This window comes from Rhinopithecus bieti, unplaced genomic scaffold (assembly GCF_001698545.2).
Source record: "Rhinopithecus bieti isolate Rb0 unplaced genomic scaffold, ASM169854v2 scaffold_10612, whole genome shotgun sequence".
Taxonomy (NCBI): domain Eukaryota; kingdom Metazoa; phylum Chordata; class Mammalia; order Primates; family Cercopithecidae; genus Rhinopithecus; species Rhinopithecus bieti.
Window position 1 is genome coordinate 1,130,953 of NW_016806990.1, and position 19,774 is coordinate 1,150,726.

Below are 19,774 nucleotides of genomic sequence, written 5' to 3' on the forward strand. Positions count from 1 at the left end.
GAGTAGTGCAGTAAAGCCTGGATAGCTAAGTCTAACTAGGTATGTTAATTGAAATTACTGAAAAATTTATTCATACATTTAACAAGTGTTCATGGAGCACTTACTATGTGATAGGCATTGTGTGCTAGGCTTCTTGCTCTCATAGAGTATACATTCTAGAGGGAGAGCCAATTAAATAAACCAATATATACTATGTCAGGGAGATAATTGCCTTGAAGAAGAATAAAATGAGATATTGGGATAGTATGCAATTAGTACAAATGTTTTCATTTTGTATGAGGAGAGCAGGAAGGGAATCTCTGAACAGGGGATGTTTGAGCTGAGACACAGGACATGGAGGATGGCTGGGGGAACTGTGTTCCTGAGAAAGGGGAAATCAAGTGCAGAGGTCCTAACCTGGGAACACAATGGGTATGTTCAACAAACAGCAGCTTAGACTGGGGAGATGGGATGTAGGGAATTGGGGCTCTGTGAGTGAGGGGAATCACCTAGGAGATGAGGTTAAGAAATGGGGCATCAGTGTGCCATGTGAGGAAGCAAGGCCTTAGAGACTGTGGGAGGAATTTGGGAACTACTCTAAGAGATATGAGAAGGCATTAGAGGGTTTAGAACAGAGGACTGATTGCGTTAAGTTGGTTATTACTCTAACTGCCTTGGGGAGAATAGGCTGTTCTAGGGCAAGTGTGGCTTGGGGAGATAAAGTTCAAACAAATGTAACTTTTTATTTCCTTGAAATATGTAATAAAGTAAAGCTACCTATTCAGGGAGTTTGTCCAAGTAATAGCACTGACAGATCTACTATAATAAATAGATGATATTAATTTATAATTAGCAAAGTAACTATTCATATAGAAATCATTCAGTTGACGCTAGTTGACTAATCACTCCTCATGCATTCTTACTCTTGTATTTGATGAACTTTGTTTTGAAGCCAGTGCAATATGAAGTGCACCATCCCTCCTCAGCAGGGACAAATTACCACAGATTATTGAGATCAGTCTCCTTAAAATTAATGTTATTATAACATTCTGTTATAAAGAAAGAATTATATCGCAGGTATTTTTGTGGAGCTTTTAGGAACTGTTGGAGTGCTTTAAATTTATAACATTGTGTGTTCCCCTTAAATGTTCATGGTTGGAAAACATCTAATTTTATCCAATATTTAAAAACTTTTTTGGCAGTGAGATTCATAGGGCAGAAGTTACAGAATGATTTCATTTTGGAAAATAAGTGAAAAGTAAAGATAACACATGAACCCAGCAAAATACTCCATTTTCTTGATTTTTTTTTTTGGCCAGTATCTTTGTCATGAGGGCAGACCATGGTGCATTATTCCACCCCCGCCCCCAGCATTTGCAAACCACCAGTCATTTCCTTAGGGACCTTAACAAACGGAAGCATTGAATTCTCTTCAGTCAGTGGTGACTCCCACCTGGGAAAAAGACAGCTCTGTAATTGAATCCCAGCATATGCATTGTCATCCCTCCTGCCTGCTCTCCTGGTGCTACAGCAAATTAAAAGATCTCCAAGGCTCAGCCTGCCTCCCAGCTGCCAGCCCCTGGTAGACATGAGGGAGCCAGCAGGGACCAGGTGGAGCAGTTTTGAGTTGCACTGAACACACGGCACAAGGAGATTGGCCATAACTTCCCAATTGAATATTTATGCCAGCCCCGTTTCTCATCTTGCTCTTTGGCACTGAACAGAGTGCTGAGCTCCTGCTGATTTCAGGGGCGCTGCATTGTGTTTGGATCTGCTTTGTGAAGTATTACACCAGATGAGAAATGGGCCCACGTTCCTATCACTAAGATGACTGGTTGACTTTTTTCTTTTTATTTTTTTCACGGAGACTATCATGTTATAGTATCAAAAGTTGGGGACAGTGAGGGAGTTCCCTGACATCTCCTGACACTGCTGTTCCATGAATCGTACACAACTTCAACCACTGCTTGCTATGGAGTGGAACTTTAATGGCTCCTTTTCAGGGACAGACAAATACACTCTGATTGGTGTATTACTGCATTTTCATCTTTTTTTTTTTAAGGTTTTATTTTTGTTTGCTAAGGTCAGGCACTTATCACAGGGCCCTCTCATCACATTTCACATTCTGATCCCTCGTGGCAGGTGCTAACTTCCTTGCACTCAAACTGAATGGGTTGGATAACCTCATAAAGATACAGAATGTCTTGGCAGAGAAAGGAAAGGACTACAGAATGCCTGTCTATGGAAGAGTCTCAGTGTTATTTAGTTATTAGTTAGCCCTGTAAACCCGAGAAGATATTTGGAAACCCGTCTACACACACCCATTAACTTTTTCTAGGTGGTGGATCACAGATGTAAATTCATGTCCCTGATTCCTAATCCATATTGTTATCTAATAAAAGCACATTCCTTATGTAGATTTCATCATGAAATTTGCTTTAAAAATTGTTCTCTTCAATTGTATTTTTGTATAACATAGTAAACTATAGATCAGTGAACCATTGAATTTCTTGTGAATTGCTGATTCTAAAATGAAATTCTCAAATGATTAAATTTAAATACTTAGGAGGCAGTGATAATGAGAAGCCAATGTAAGTTCTGTAGGCAAAAGACATGCCAGAGTAACCTCATAGTCTTCTATGACAGCAGTACCAGAAAGGAAGAGGAAAGACATACATTATACTTAGCACACACAGAATTCAGCAAAGTGCATGCCAGAGGCTCAGATATTTATGAGAAAAAGACAGAAATTAGCTCAATAACTATTCCTGATGAACTAATATAAATCTGGAGGTATACCTCTACTGCCCTCTTTAAAATCTGCCCTTGGGATTGCGCTTTTCAACATGTTTATTTATTTATTTATTATTTTTTTGAGATGCAGTCTCGCTCTTTCGCCAGGCTGGAGTGCAGTGGGGCGATCTCGGCTCACTCCAACCTCTGCCTCCCAGGTTCAAGCGATTCTCCTGCCTCAGCCACCCAAGTAGCTGGGACTACAGGCATGTGCCACCACACCCGGCTACTTTTTGTATTTTTAGTAGAGACGTGGTTTCACTGTGTTGGCCAGGATGGTCTCTATCTCTTGACCTCATGATCCGCCCACCTCGGCCTCCCAAAGTGCTGCGATTACAGGTGTGAGCCACCGTGCCCGGCCAACATGTTTATTGTGAGGGCATTGAGGGCATGCTAAGAAAGTTTGTAGGTGACATAGTAACTTCACTGAGAAAGAGGATATTGAACAGCAGAGTCAGAATCTGACAGACAGGCTGAAACAATGGACTCAAGTCCAACAAGATAGCATATAGGAGAAACACATGAAAAGCTGTTTACTTGGGCCCAAATAGCAACTGCATGTGTGGTGAGTGACTGGGAGGACACAGGGCTCTCAAGCATCACGTGGGACAAAGACTTAGGAATTTTGATGGCTGGGTTTAGGCATGAATTAGGACTGCACAGTGTCTGAGGATAAAGCTAATGCACTCTTCAGGCTACACTGACAAGTGAGAGTTGTAATAACCTTGAACTATCTTGGACCACAACTGCATGACTGTGGGGACCACCGTTAAAGAAGAATCCTGGAGATCTTATTGAAGAGAACGCTAGGAAGATAAAAGAGTTTGAGATGGATTAAGCGGACTGAGGGAACTGAAGATGCCCTTCCTGAGAGAGAAAAAGCTCTTGGGCAGGATGGGTCATTGATGTGTGAAAGACTATGTTATATGTAAGAAGGTTTAGACTTGACCCATGACAACAGATGAATTTTCTTGGACCAAAGTTCCAGGAAAGCCATGGATAGAAAACTTTCTAGTAGTGTAAGTTATCTGAAAATGAAAGGGCCGCCTCTTAAGAAAATGATTTTCTTGACACTACAGGTTTTCAAATAGGCAAACCAGGCTGTTTTATTGTCTGTGTTTTAGAGGTGATTGTAGTAATAAAATTTATGAAGCATGCACTATAGGCCAACCTTTGGATCCTTTTTTTGTGTGATCTTTAATTCACACACTAGCCTCCCAGAGGATATTATTATCTCCAATTTTGAGACTAAGGTCCCATGACTGGTAAATGAGGCAGAGTTTAAAATTCAGGTTTTAGTTGGCAGTAGAGACTCTTAACACTGCTCTCATAGCCTTAAGCACAATACACTGTTTTGCATTTGAGGACATTTTACGTCCCTTCAGAACTGGAAATCCAATCATTTTAATAGGTTACTACCTTTTTTTTTGTACATTATATCAATGCTTTGCTCTTGTTAGTATGACATTCTAGTATTGGAAAAATCTAGATTTGTTTATCCTCTGAACAGTTTGATCTTTACTGGTAGAGTTTTCTTAGAAAACATTGATATGTTTCTTAGTATAATTGATGGCATTAAATGTTTAGATTGTGGTCTTACGGCTTTATTTCACTACTTGCTACAGGAAAATAATTTCCTGCTTCATTAATGATGGTTTGAACTGATCTGACAGAAACTGAATCCTGTGCCATTCAAATAATGATTGGAGCATCCATTGGATTTTTGTTTATTTCTTTGTTTTCTAATTAAGGGGGGCTTTTAAAACAAAATTTAGGGAAATGCTTCTGGTTTTGGAAGCATTTATTCACATTTCTTGGGGTGGAGGGAACTGACATGTTTTAAATTTGTTAGAGTCATAGTGAACAAAGGGGAAGAGTTGCAGGTCTCAAGTCTAGAGCTGTAAGCCCTGGAAAGGAAAAATTGTAAAAGTGTCCAGAGAACAGTGTGTTCATGGCTTTACTTTCTGTTACTCTGAGGCCTGAGGTCACCCTGGCAGATGGGTCACTTACACTGCAAGCACTCATGCTGGCCTCGGGGACAGGCATGAGGTCACTGGCACATTGCAAGAACAGCTTCGTTTCTTTATGCATACCCCACTTTCCTGGTCCTTGTTAAGGGTCTTCTTCTTCCTGCGGTTCCCATCTGTGCAGCTGACCCCAGTTCTGACTATATCTGGGGAAATGGGTTCGTGAGGGCCTCCTTCTGGGACTATCTGTCCACCTGATCAGTGATATAGACACTGTGCAGTGGAGAGGAGCCACATCTCCCTGCCCGCCTGCCAGCAGAGTCACTGGCTCAGGGCTACAAACTGTGACAAGTGGTTTTTGGATCCTAATCTGAAATATGTTGGTTTAACATGACCTGACATTGTTACCTGATGTTTTAAAATGCCCGTACTTTTTCCAGAAAGTGGGAACTGATACACAGCAGTGGCATGCCCTACTAATTTTCATATGATCTAAATTGATCAGGGTACTTCATTACTTTTTTTATTCCACAATATCTTTTTCCTCTCTGCCTCTAAAGCGCACACCTACGTATGCACACACAGACACAGACACACACAAACATGCATGTGCACACACACACACCCCTTACTCACTTGGGAGATCTAACACTGCACATAAAAATATTGAAACTTACAGGCTGGGTGCGGTGGCTCATACCTGTAATCCCAGCACTTTGGGAGGCCTAGGCAGGCGGATCAGGAGGTCAGGAGTTGGAGACCAGCCTGGCCAAGATGGTGAAACCCCATCTCTACTAAAAATACAAAAATTAGCCGGGCATGGTGGTGTGTGCCTGTAGTCCCAGCTCTTTGGGAAGCTGAGGCAGGAGCATTGCTTGAACTCGGAAGGCAGAGGTTGCAGTGAGCCAAGATCGTGCCATTGCACTCCAGCTCCGGGTGACAGAGCAAGACTCCATCTCAGGGGAGTCTTCAATGGTTACTAAAGTCAATATAAGCATCTGCTCTGCCAAGTTTACACTGTTAATAATATTTAAAGGTAGTCATCTTTTTTTTCCAGGATGTTTATTTCAACCCCTTGTTAGTGGTCCTTATGCATTTGCATCAGAGAACTAATCCCATCTCCCTTTACCTAGCCCCTCGCTCTCCTGCCTAGCCTGTGGGAATCTTTGAAGATTCTTTGTATTCTAAGAACTGTCCCAAGAACATAGCAGATACTCAAGCAGTGTTTGCTGAACTAGACTACATTTGACTCCAAGTAACCAAATGACTTCATCTACATTTTTTTCTATTCCTTTTATTCATTAGCATCCACTAAACATACTACACTATTCTAGGAATGGGGGAAAAAATCCATGAACAAATTAGAAAACAGTCATACCTTCATGGTGCCTTACACTCTAATTATGTGAATAGAAGCTATTGTTGTTATTCTTACTTTTCAGGTAAGGAGAATTGAGGCTTATGTCACATAGGAAAAAAAATTATGAGCAAATCTTGCCCTTAAAATAATTCTGATGGTCAAATGCAAATTTGCTTTTTTGGTGGACTCTTGAGAATGTGGGAAATAGACCCATGTCCACTTTATGCAAAGAGAAAAAGGTGGCATGAGAGTGGGAGTCTTTGAACGTCGAGGATGCTTTTGCATTCCTTGGGTTGTGAACAACTGATGGAGTCATCCTATAAATAAGCAGAACCATGACTCATTACCAGGATCTGTACGGAATGAATCATGGCTTCTGAGTTAGAGTAGACTCTAAAGTGCACAGTTGTAAGGCTTCCCCTTTCTTGGGTTTGAAGAGGATATTTCAAACTGTTAGAAAGAAATTCCATCAATGCTACAGAAAAACTGCAGGAAAAAAAATCTCCAGAAACTAGTTGCATGTCTTTACATTTTCTTTCTTTTCCAAGTTTTTGTGTTTATGGCTAAGTTCATTTTTTATATTGTCCAGAAAGATGCTGATATTCAAATGGCCTTATGACATAAGGACCACTAACAAGGGGTTGAAATAAACATCCTGGAAAAAAAAGATGACTACCTTTAAATATTATTAACAGTGTAAACTTGGCAGAGCAGATGCTTATATTGACTTTAGTAACCATTGAAAACTATTCAAAATGTTTTATTTCAGGGATGTGCATTCCTGATTGTGATTTCACAGTGTGAATGAAATAAAGTCACTTAAATTGCTAGAAACAGTGTGAGCTCTGCATCAGATAAACATGAGTTCAAGTTCTGGTGCTGATACTTTCTATCTGTATGACCTTGGGACTACTGTGTATCCTCTCTGAGCCTCAATTTCTTTATCTACAAAATGTGGAAAATAATATGTATATTAATATGTCATTTTATGACGAGTTGATGGGTGCTGACGAGTTGATGGGTGCAGCACACCAACATGGCACAAGTATACATATGTAACAAACCTGCACGTTATGCACATGTACCCTAGAACTTAAAGTATAATAATAATAAAAAATATGTCATTTTAAAGATTAAAGGTGATAGTATATATGAGAAAAACTAAACACAGAATATGTCATACTGTATTAGTCCATTTTCATACTGCTGTAAAGAACTGCCCAAGACAGGATTATTCATAAAGGAAAGAGGCTTAATTGACTTACAGTCCCGCATAGCTGGGGAAGCTTCAGGAAACTTATAATCACGGCAAAAGGCAAATGGGAAGCAAGGCACCTTCTTCACAAGGTAGCAGGAAGGAGAATGAACGCAAGAGGAACTACCAAACACTTATGACACTATCAGATCTTGTGAGAACCCACTCACTATCTTGAGAATAGCATGGGGGAGACCATCCCCATGACTCGATTACCTCCACCTTGTCTCTCCCTTGACACATGGGGATTATGAGGATTATGGGGATTACAATTCAAGATGAGATTTGGGTGGGGACACAAAGCCTAAACCATATCACATACAGTAGGTATACAGTAAAAACTGGTACCCATTAATCATTTTGTTGCTGAAACCTAAGGTAAAATTTATATATTTTACATTCTGTATAAATTGGAATTAAAAAGAATCTGAAGTGTCACAATTAAATTAATCACAAAGCATATACAAGGAAATATGGGAATATTTTCACCATATTCTTAGTAGCAATAGTGTATCTCTGTTCTCTGAAGACTCTTAGTTGCAAGAAACATTGACCCACCTAAATGAATTCAAGTGTAAGTAACTAAATTGTAAATATCTAGATAATTGCATTTTGGTTTCCTGTGGACTGGAATGTAAAATGCCAAGGTTATTTTATTTTGAGGTTTTGTTTTCAGGGGCAACATTTTCTGTTTCTTCTTTGTGGTGTGTGCGCCATCCTTTTATTCCTGACCAATGTTCCTTCTTTACTCATCTTGTGTGTGGTCCAGATTGGCTATGAGCCCCTACACTACTTTGTGGCTTCAGTGATATCATTGAACAGATACCTCCCCCAGGATCCCTTATTCGAATTCATCAAAACCCAGCTAAGAATTTCTGAGGACGTTTTCTAGAATCTTTAAGTTTACATTAATTTCTATCTGTTCCACTTTATGGACACTTACTATACTTTAAATTTCTATTCACAGGACCCTGCTTTGTCATTTAGATGGTAAACTCCTTGAGGGTCGGGTCATGTTGTCTTCACTCAGCAATCCTAACACCTGTGACACTGCTTTACATGTAATAAGCAACCATTAATTTGTTTGATCATTTAAATTAAAAGTCTTTGGGTTGGGCGAGTCTAGTAGAAGATAATGACATCACGAGCATTTAGCGTTTACTGTAATTAAGTCTGTTATCGGGGTGTGCTACAGATACTACTTGGTACTGTTTTTGAGCTCATCTTTGTTCTTGGATTTCACCTCTTTTTCTTCTGTTTGTTCCATGGTTGGCAAATCTTCTGATTCCTGACTGCCATTTAAACTCACTTCTCCCAGTTTTTCACACTTAAATTCACCCTGTCACACTCACATGCTTGATTTCACAGCTGTTTTCTAAGAGGGTTATGGCTTACACACCATTTCAGTCATTCATTTATTACTCAAATGTTTCTTGAGAAACTACTTTTTCAGGCAGCTTTGCAGGCAATAAGGATATAGCAGTGAATCTTCAATAGATTCACTGGAATGAAATAATACAAATTAAAATCAGCAAAGGAAAAAGGCATATGGGGCAGAGTTCAGGAGAAACCGAGAGTTCATTTCCAGTTGTCTTCTGTCCAGAGTTGTACAAATAGCACTTATTTGTCCCTGCAACAATGTGTGACAGTACATGCAGAGTGTTGCCAACGGCAGATGCTCATCCAAGCCTTAGTGCCCAGGGGTCACTATTATTGGAGGTCAGTTATATAAACATGTCTGACCACCCATATGGCTGATCTTCATTACTGTTTTTAGCCCCTTCAGAAGTCAGACTGATTCTGCGTGTCCCAAAGCCCCCACCAAGAATCACATTGTTAGCATCATTGTTAGCATAGAGTGTCTGGTGTGGCCCAGGGCTCCAGCTAAACACAGGTAATCTTATAAGTTAAGATATTCCAAGGGCTTAAAGGTTATCTCCCAGGAATTGGTCAAGGGACAAGCCTTTCTTTTGAATGTGCTGAGTTTGGACGATTCACTTTTTACTGCGCAAGGGCTAACCTCACTTATTTTCTTTCTTCTCTCAAGGACCAAGCCGTGTGCTATCTAAACAATTGTTTCCAACGTTGTTTCCTTAGTTTTAGTTTTATAGTGGCAATATTAGCTCCCAGTTACTCTATCATAGACAGGAATTATAGTCAAGTAATCTGAAAAACTCTTTATAAAATGTTATTTCATTCTTATTACTTTCTTTCTATGCTTTTGAATATATTCTATAATGTGCCTGTATAAAAATGTACATAATTCGTTAGCACATATAAATGACACCTAAATAAATACGTACACATATTTGAGGTGCTTACTCTTTTTATTCAATTAACATTCTAGTAGTTTGGAAGCTACTGAGTTTGACAACTGTTTATTTGCATCTTTTAATAGGAAGGGCACTTCAGGAGTTAACAAAGATAAATGAAAAAGAATCTTGTTATCACAGACATCCTGTGGCAGCTTTTTTTTCATTTGTTTTCTAGAAAAACGTATACACAAATGACAATAAATTAAGACAGTATGAAAAGTGCTGCAGAGGAAGGTAAAATAATATAACAAAATATGACAGTATGACCAGGTCACTTCTGGTTTTGAGGACCAGAAAAAGCTTCATGGAGAAGGTAGCATTTCTGAGGTATTTAAACATTGATTAAGATGGTTTTCAGGAGCTGTCAGACAAGAAAGATGCTGTACAAGCTAAAATTGTGAAGGGGAAATTGTGACAATAGTAAAATAATCCATTTTGATACAGGAAACTGTATAGTAGGTGATTACTTGAAGATAAAGCTGCATGGAGAGCTATGAATGTCTGGGTAAGGCATTGGGACAGGATAGTACTCATTATATTTGTAAAGAGAAGACATATAATAAGAGCTAAGTTTGGATTTCTTGGAAATCAGATATAACTTTATTTTTGTTTCCCTCTATGCATTTCTTATGATTGGCTTTAATAAAGCATTCTCTTATTTTCAGAATTTGACTATGATGTGTTTAGCTGTGCTTTTTCTTTTTCCTGTTTGATGTTCATGGTGCTGTAAGGCTCTTGGGTTGATGTTTTTCATCAGATTTGGGAAAATTTTGGCCATTACTTATTCCAATATTATTCTGTATCGTTCTCTTTCTCCTGTTTTTTTTTTTTTTTTTTTTTTAATAATATTACACAGGTTACTTATGCTCAATTCAGTTGCCACTCCCAATTTTTTCCTCTGTGCTTCAGTTTGGATAATTTGCATTGGCCTAGCTTCAGATATCCTGGTCCTTTCTTTCACAATGTCCAATATGCTATTAAGTCCACTCAAATAATACTTATGTAATGTATTGTTATTTTCATTCTAGAAATTTTATTTAGTTCTTTTTTAAGAGTTTCCATTTCTTCTCCATATGCAATATAGAGATACACACTGTTATAAATAAAGTTTCAGTGCCGCAAAAGAAATAGCACTAAAATATAAAATTTTCTTTTTAATTCTCAGCAAGGCAATGTACTTCTATAGGAGGGTGCGCCCTTACAGATGGAGCAATGGTGAGCACAAGAGAGGACAAGAGAGGAAAAGGGGCTCTTATCCCTGACACACGTAGCCCCTGCTGCTGTGTCTTTCCCCTATTGGCTAGGGTTAGATGGCTAAACTAATTCCGACTGGCTAATTTAAAGATAGTGACAGGTTGAGTGGTCTGGTGGGAAAAAATGTTTATGCAGGGTGGAGAATGAGTCAGGGCAGAACAGGTAGCTGGCAATCGGAATGAGTTGGTGTGGAGCAGGTGATTGAAATGCGTCAGGGTGGAGCAGGTAATCGAAAAAGGTTGCCTTATGAGGAAGTTAAGTTTAAAAGTGGAAGGCAAAGAGTGGAACATACTGACATATTGATTCTTTGAAAAGAAATTTAGAACTCATATCTAACAATACATATATATTTATATATTATATACATACATGTATTGATCTATATATGACAGATGTATATATGGCATATATGTATATATTAATACCTGTATATGGCATATAGATATTTATATACCTGTGTATATATCTTTTCCTATAAGTTACTTAATATATTCACATTAGTTTTAAAATCCTTATCTGCTAGTTTCAACACTTGGGTCATATACAGGTCTGCTTTTATTTACTGTGTTTTCTGTCGACTAGGAGTCACATTTTCTGCTTTTGTTAGGTCACAAAATATTTATAATGTTCTGAACATTATATACAATAAATCAATAGAGATTGAAGCATAATTTTTCTTTTGTGTTTTATTTCCCCAAAAAGTGGTAGTTCTTTCCTCTGGCAGTTAAGGTAAGGATCTGTTCGTTGAGACCCTTCCTAAAGTTGTTGAGCTTCACTGGAGCTGGACTGTGATTAGCCCAACTTCCATCCCTCTGAAAAATCACAGCTTTGATATTTCAATATTTGAACTGGAGAGGCATTGACTGAAGTTATAATGTTTTAGTTAATATTTTTATTTAGTACTGGCAAGGTCCTTATATGTGTAACTTTGGTAAATTCACTCATTAGTTCCAGTAGTTTGGGGATTTGGGGGATGCATTTCCCAGAATTTTCTCTATAAACCATTAAATCATTTGTGAATTAAAGTTTTTTCTTTCTAAACTTTGCTTATTTTATTTCCTTATTTTTGTCTGGTATTGGCTAAGATTGCTAGTAGAATATTGTGGTGAAGTAGGAAAAGCAGATATCTTTGACTTGCTACCGAAATAATTCTGTATTTCATCATTGAATATGATATAAGCTATAGATTTTTCAAGAGTGCTTTTATCAGATGGAGGAAAAATACTTCTTTTCTTAGTTTGCCAGGAGTTTGTATCATGAATGGATGATGAATATTATCAAATTTTTTGTACTTATAGAAATAATATGTTAATATATTGAATTACATGTATTTCTACGTGTGAAATCAGCTTTACATTACTGGCATAAAGCACACTTGGTCATGATTTTTTTCTATTGCTGGGTTTGATTTGAGAATATTTTAATATTTTNTCAAGAGTGCTTTTATCAGATGGAGGAAAAATACTTCTTTTCTTAGTTTGCCAGGAGTTTGTATCATGAATGGATGATGAATATTATCAAATTTTTTGTACTTATAGAAATAATATGTTAATATATTGAATTACATGTATTTCTACGTGTGAAATCAGCTTTACATTACTGGCATAAAGCACACTTGGTCATGATTTTTTTCTATTGCTGGGTTTGATTTGAGAATATTTTAAATATTTTCTTATCTATGTTTATAAAAAATATATATCCATATTTTCTTCTCTTAAAATTGTCCCTTTCTGGTTTTGGGGTTAGGGTAATTCTCATCACCTACTATGAAATGATAAGTGTTTCCTTCTATTTTTTCTGAAAGAATTTGTAAAAAAAAATTATTTAAAAAAATTTTTTTAAAATAATAGTAACAAAAAAGTTTGCTAGTATTTATTAATTGAACCATATGACCCTGGAGTTTTTTTTGATAAATATTTAATTATGAATTCAGTTTTTTAATCAATGCAGGACTATTTAGATTTTCTATTTTAATTGGATCAAGTTTTGTAAATGTATCTTTCAGGAAATTCACTGATTTTGTGTGTCTTTGAATTAATTGGCATAATATTGTTTATAATACTTCCTTATTACCCTTTTAAAATCATCAGTATCTCTCATGATCATCTTTTGGATTTGTAAATTTTCTCTATTGTTCACAGATTTTGTTTCAATTATTTCTACTCTTTATTGTTTCCTTCTATTTACCTTCTGTTTAATTTCCTTTTCTTCCTCTAGTTTCTTAAAGTGGTCACAGATTTTAAATCCTTCTTCTTTTCTAATATAACCATTTAAAGATATAAACTTCTCATTAATCACTACTTTATTTGCATACCACAGTTTGATTTGATATCTTTTCATTATCATTTTGTTCTAAATATTTTTTATATTTACTTGTGTTTTTTTTTTCTTTGGTTCACAAATTATTTAGAAGTGCAGTGTTTAATTTTCAAATGTTAGGGATTTTTTATATATCTTATTACCATTGCTTTCTAAATTAATTCATTGTGGTCAGATACCATACCCTGTAACATTTCAACTTTAAAAATCTATCAATATTTACTTTATAGCCCAGCTATAGCCCAGGTCTATCCTTTGGTAGATGTTCCATGTGCACTTGAAAATAGTGTGCATTTTATCATTACTGGGTATTAGTGTCCTGGAACTGTCAATTAGGTCACATTGGTGATAACACTCTCCAAATCTTACATGTATATTTTTTAAAATTTATTTTTGTCTACTTTTCTTCTGTTGGTTACTCTGAAAAGTGTGTCATAAAAGCTCCAACTATGATCATAGACTTATCTGTTTCTTCCTTTAATTCTGTCAGTTTTTGCTTCATGTATTCTGTAACTCTGCTTGTAGGCACATGTTATGTCTTCTTGAATACTTTATTGTTTTTCATCGTTTTCCAATTCCTTTCTTTATATTTGCTAATAGTCTTCATCTTGAGGCCTGTTTTATGTGATGTAATATTAGCTTGACCATCTTTCTTATGTTAATTATCTGCGTGGTATGTCATTTTCCATTATTTGACCCTCCACCTAATTGGGCCTTAATCACTTTTCAGGTTCCCAGGATGCAGATGCTGAAGTATTTCCTGCAGGAGTTTATTTGGGTTGTGCTCTCAGTATTAGTTCCTTTTGAGGGGCATGAAAGAAGCAGGGTTGGATTAAGAGACGCTGATCTGTAGTACTGTTGCAACAAAGGTCTCAGCTAGTCTTATGAGAGGCCCTAGACTATGGTGACCCTTAGGGTAAGAGGGAGTAGTCATTTTACCCCTCCATTGACCAGTCAGTAGATGAGGGCTGCCCTCAGAAAGAGTGTGCTCTTGGGCACAGTGACCTTCTTTAGTTGAGGGCAAGTTTTGGGAAGGAACTCAGTTGAAAGCTGCCAGTTGGTAACACTCTGAGCAGCTATGGGAATGAGTTCTTCAGGATGTCTGGGCAGTATACTATAGTAGCACAATATGCTGATATTTAAAGTGCTTCTCTTGTAGATCCTCCATAGTTAGGTCTTGGTTGTATAATCTAATCTGACCATAGTTGACTGTTCATTGGAGTGTTTAGTTCATTGATGTTTAGTGTAATCATCCATGTGTTTGAGTTCGAGTGTGCCATCTTGCTTTGTGTTTTCCATTTTTTCATATCTATTCTTTGTTTCCTTCCCTCTTTTTGGCTTCTTGGGGTTAATCGAATTCTTTAAAATGCTATTTTAATCGTTCTGTTCGCTTTTTGTTATACCTGATGGTATTTTTCTTAACATTTAACGCTACGGATTATTGCATGTACCCTAAACATAACCTCTTATCCAAATTTAATATAACACCTCATGCCAAATGAAAGAACCTCGAAAAATATAATTTCACCTCACTTTTTCCTATTGTTGTCACGTATTACATCTGTAAGTCCCTGTATATAATGCAATTATTTTGGCTTCAATAGGCTGTCTTTCATGAATTAAGAGAAAAATAAAAGATAATCTCTTATCTTTACCTATATATTTACATTTATGTTATTCTTAATTCTTTCCTGTAGCTCTAAGTTTTCACCTGGTATCTTTTCTTTGATCTGAAGGTCTTCCTTTAGTATTTGTTATAGTTCAGGTTGTTGGTGAGAAATTCTCTCAACTTTTATTTATCTTGTATGTTTCTTTCTTTCATGAAAGCATGTGTAGCTTCTTTGGGCTACTGCACAGTTCTTTTTCCTAGTTTCCTTTTCTTTTTTTCTTTTCCTTTTTTTTTTTTTTTTTTCCGTGATGGAGTCTGGCTCTGAGGCCCAGGCTGGAGTGCAGTGGCGAGATCTCGGCTCACTGCAAGCTCCGCCTCCCGGGTTGACGCCATTCTCCTGCCTCAGCCTCCCGAGTAGCTGGAACTACAGATGCCTGGCACCAAGCCCGGCTAATTTTTTTTTCATATTTTTAGTAGAGACAGGGTTTCACCGTGTTAGCCAGGATGGTCTGGATTTCCTAACCTCATGATGTACCCGCCTAGGCCTCCCTAAATGCTGGGATTACAGGCGTGAACCACCGCGCCCAGCCTCTAGTTTCTTTTTCAAAAGATGATAACCCTTCAAGAATCACAGTTTTATGTTACCCCAATTGTAGCACAATCTCTGGAGCAAACATAAGCCAAAGCCCTATTCCTGAATTTACACTAAAAGTGTTACAAAACCAGCTCTCAGGGCTTGAGCTCATTTTTCGGCTCCCTGGGTCAACAAGGTCAGCTGGAAGCTTCCGTTTAATTTTGAGTTCACACTTTATTTCTAGCTACTGATTTCTTCATTATTGGTGGCAGGGATTGCCAAATTTGGGGAATTAAACATTTTCAGCTCTCTAGTGTGTAGCTAAGGTGATCAATTTAGGAGGGTGGGTATGTATATCAGCTTAAACTGCCAAGATGACAGAATTTGCATTTTTTCTTACAGTATTATATGGAACAGTCATAGGATTATTTTTTGTTATTTCTATATGTTAGTAATAACATAATATGTTTTATTTTTGTATTAGTAATAACATGTTTTCCATATTATGTTATAATATGTTATAATAACATGTTATATTATTACAAACAGTTTATGAGGCTTAACTTACTATGGAAGCTTTTCTTATTTGTGTATGCATTTGTTTGTATGTGTGTTTGTTTCTAATGAACTGGCATGTTCATCTGGTTGACTAAGTCTTAGATACTGGTTTTAATTATCACCGTGAGATCACGTGGTCAATAGAATAATATTTGTAGTCTATTAAAAAATAACTGCTGCAGTTCCAACTCTTCTCTGCTGCTTCCTGCTCTACCAGGTCTATGGACATGCAGGACCTAGCAAGTCCTCATACTCTTGTTGGAGGTGGTGATACTCCAGGTAGCTCCAAACTGGAAAAATCTAATCTCAGCAGCACATCGGTTACTACAAATGGGACAGGAGGTAAGTGTACTACCCTGAAGATACCCAGAATCATATTTCAATATTTCCTTTAATTTTACTTCTTAGGGATCTGCTAATAAATAAATATCTTCTTATCAATAACACAAATCAGCATTATATCTAAAGTATATATAATTAATATTGATTGTTTTGATGATTTTCTTGAAATTTTTGCTCCTCCTCTATAGCTGGGAACTTTCACAGAGAATAGATAGCATTGAGCAACATTTCAAGGGCCTTGAGCAAGGCTTTCTTTTTGTGTTTGCCCTTGTAAATATTCCACAAAATTTAGAAATTGAGGCCAAAGGATTTCCACCCTGGTATTAGCAAAAATTTCTATATGTGTTGTGTGTGTGTACACACAACTTTTTGGTTTTATTTTGAATTATAAAGAAAGGTTACCTCAACATTTTTCTTAAAAATATTTTTTCTTTAAAGTGCTTTATAAAAAAAAGCCACACATATGGTTTTGGAAATACAAAAATACTAATATCTGCTGCATTTTCTTTTCAAACAGAATAACACCTAACATTTATTTAAAAAGGAATTGCATTTTTTTCAGATAATTTCTCATTCTATTATTCCATAATTATGCCACAGCATATGGCAACAATAATAGCTTACTTCAGATATTCTGCTTTATTATTTTTATAAAATGTATTCAACTTGTCAGAAAATGTGATCCAATTTTTGTATCAGAATGTGTATTTATAGAGAGATTATGTACACACTTATATATAGACTGTATTTTAAATTATTCACAATTTGAAATTTTGTAGATCCATCTAGCCAATAAATTTAGAATTATATGACATTTAATTTGTAAAAACTATATTGTCAGACATTAGCATTTGCCACATCATATTTTCTTTTACATTTTAAATAAATAACTATGAAATTGATACACCTCTTCCCATTTATTTTAGAATAACGATGGCATCTAAAATTTTCTTTGTAAGGTTGTGTGCATTGCAACTTACCTGTATTTAATAATGTTTTACACCAGTTCCCTTGTAGATTAACATTTTCCTTGTTTATGATGTTTATTTGTCTCTAAACATGCATCTGTAATTTCATCTAATTATGCAGTTGCAAATGTATAGAATATTTAGTGATGAAAACTAGAGGAAGGTACATTTGAACCTTAAATTGGGTACAAATAATAAAATTTAAAAACTCAAGCACTCTAGAACCAGACTGGTGAAGTTCACTAATCATCATATGCATATATTTGAACTGAAACAAACCTGATAAACTAAAATGTTAAAGTCATACAGTACAGTTACAATTTTGGCTAAAAGTTCAGAAACCAGTGCAAGCATTGAAGATGATTCATATCAGCAGGCATTCAGACAATGAACTTTTATACTGTTCCTGTTCTTAGGGGACAACATGACTGTTTTAAACACAGCAGACTGGTTGCTGAGTTGCAACACCCCCTCTTCTGCAACAAGTATGAGAGATGCTGGTACACTGCATGTGTTTGGGTGTGTGGATTTGCCCCTCTGGATTGCTGTCTGTTGCCATGTCTATGTTTGCATCTCTTTTCTGTGTTCAGTACTGAAAAAGGAAAAATGAACATGCCTTTTAGTTGTTTATTGACAGCAGTTGGTTATGATTTTTTATCAATTTGTATTCTTAGATTTTTTTTAGGTCAGTAGTATTCTTTTCTTAAATGTTTCATAATTTCACCTAAATGATGCATATATTAGTTTTCTCACTATTTATCAGTTTTATTACATGATTAATTTTGCCCAACAACTGCCATGTCAAATAGAGCAATTGAAGCAGAGTGGCCATGCATACAAACTTAATCACCTTCGTAATCCATAGACTTTCATAATTTAAATTAAATTCTTAATAAAGCAAAAGATATTTTCTACTCTACAGATTTTGAGAATTATTCCAATGTATATAAAGTAACATTAATAATCAGTATCCCCTCACCTTAAAAATTGTCAGTGGTGAAAGCTATACATTTAAAATTAGAAATTAATACTGGCTTTTAAATTTTTTTGTACTATGCATATTAACTACATTCATACTTACACACATATTAACAAACTTTCTCTTGAATCAAACGCTAATATGCTAAAAAAAAATCAAATAAAACAAAGCCATCACATTTTTGTGGCACCACCCAGTTGTAGAATCAGAAAGGAGCTCTTGCCTGTTGGAAATGTGCATCACAAACAAACAGTTAGAATAGGCACAGTTTGGCTGGACCTTGCTCTATCGCCGACTAAATTAGAATATATGATCAGTGAAGAAAAAGTACTTCAATATGCTCATTATTTGTATTTGTATCGTTTTAGTTTTAATTTTTTCAATTTTCTACTTAAATATACTTTTAATACTTAAAAATATGTTGCTAGAATTTAGATACTGTTAATTCTATATCACTGTCTTTTTTTGTAAAGGGCCAGATAGTAAATATTTTTGGCTTTGTAGGTCACATGTCTGTGTTTCAGCTGCTCAGCTCTGCCATCATAGTGCAAAAGCAACCATAGAAAATATGTAAATAAATAAGCATGGCTATGTTCCAGTAAAACCTTGTGAGCCCTAAAATTTAAATTTCATATAATTTTCATGTATCATGAAATATTGTAATGTTGACATTTTAAACATTTAATATGTAAAAAAATGTTCTTAGCTTACTGTCTGTGGTCTGTTCTCAAATAGTGTTTAACACAAGCAACATTATAATAGTGAATATGTGCAGTAAATAGTGATTTACCTCTAATCTCAACCAGAAACATTTTTCTAAGTGGTAAGCATCAAATTTTCCTGGTTCTTAGTGTCAGTGTTAAAACTCGTGAGGCCATGGGAGAAAAACAAGGAGTTGTGTTGTCAGGGCCACCATGAATCTGAATCTTAGCACTACTCTTACTGGCTGTGTCACCTTGAACAAGTTACTTAAGCTCTCTGAGCTTCAATTCCTTTCTATAAAAGGATGATAATAATACTTCTTGGCACAACTTTTGTCTTAGATAATGTATATAAATTGCTTAGCAATAAATATCAGTATATCTTCTTTTCTTTAATTAGTAATGCAATAATAGGCAAAAGCTTTTTAAGGAAAATGAAAATGTGCATTGTGTTAACAGACTCTCCATTTGGTCAGATAAATTTATTTGGATTTAGAAATGTGTAAACTGGGCTAAAGAAAGCAAACTTTTGGTAACAAAATGTTAAACTTTGATTATTAATAATATAGCCCTGGTAGCATATTATATGAAACTTTTAATGAATTTCAGTGACTTTTTTTTTTTTTTTTTTTTGAAATGGAGTCTCACTCTGTCGCCCAGGCTGGAGTTCAGTGGCACAATCTCTGCTCACTGCAAGTTCCATCTCCCAGGTTCATCCTATTCTCCTGCTCAGCCTCCCAAGTAGCAGGGACTACAGGCACCCACCACCATGCCCAGCTAATTTCTTATATTTTAGTAAAG

At 36.2% G+C, this 19,774-nt stretch overlaps 1 protein-coding gene across 4 annotated transcripts in view; it reads left to right on the plus strand.

Annotated features, from left to right (window-relative positions):
* Positions 1–19,774, plus strand: part of EYA4 (EYA transcriptional coactivator and phosphatase 4) — a 290,845-nt gene that overhangs the window by 194,531 nt on the left and 76,540 nt on the right. For all 4 annotated transcript variants that reach the window (XM_017879599.1, XM_017879602.1, XM_017879601.1 and 1 more), the window contains one exon: positions 16,201–16,325. In XM_017879599.1, the coding sequence (XP_017735088.1) occupies positions 16,201–16,325 (125 nt within the window). The remainder of the gene's footprint in view (positions 1–16,200; positions 16,326–19,774) is intronic.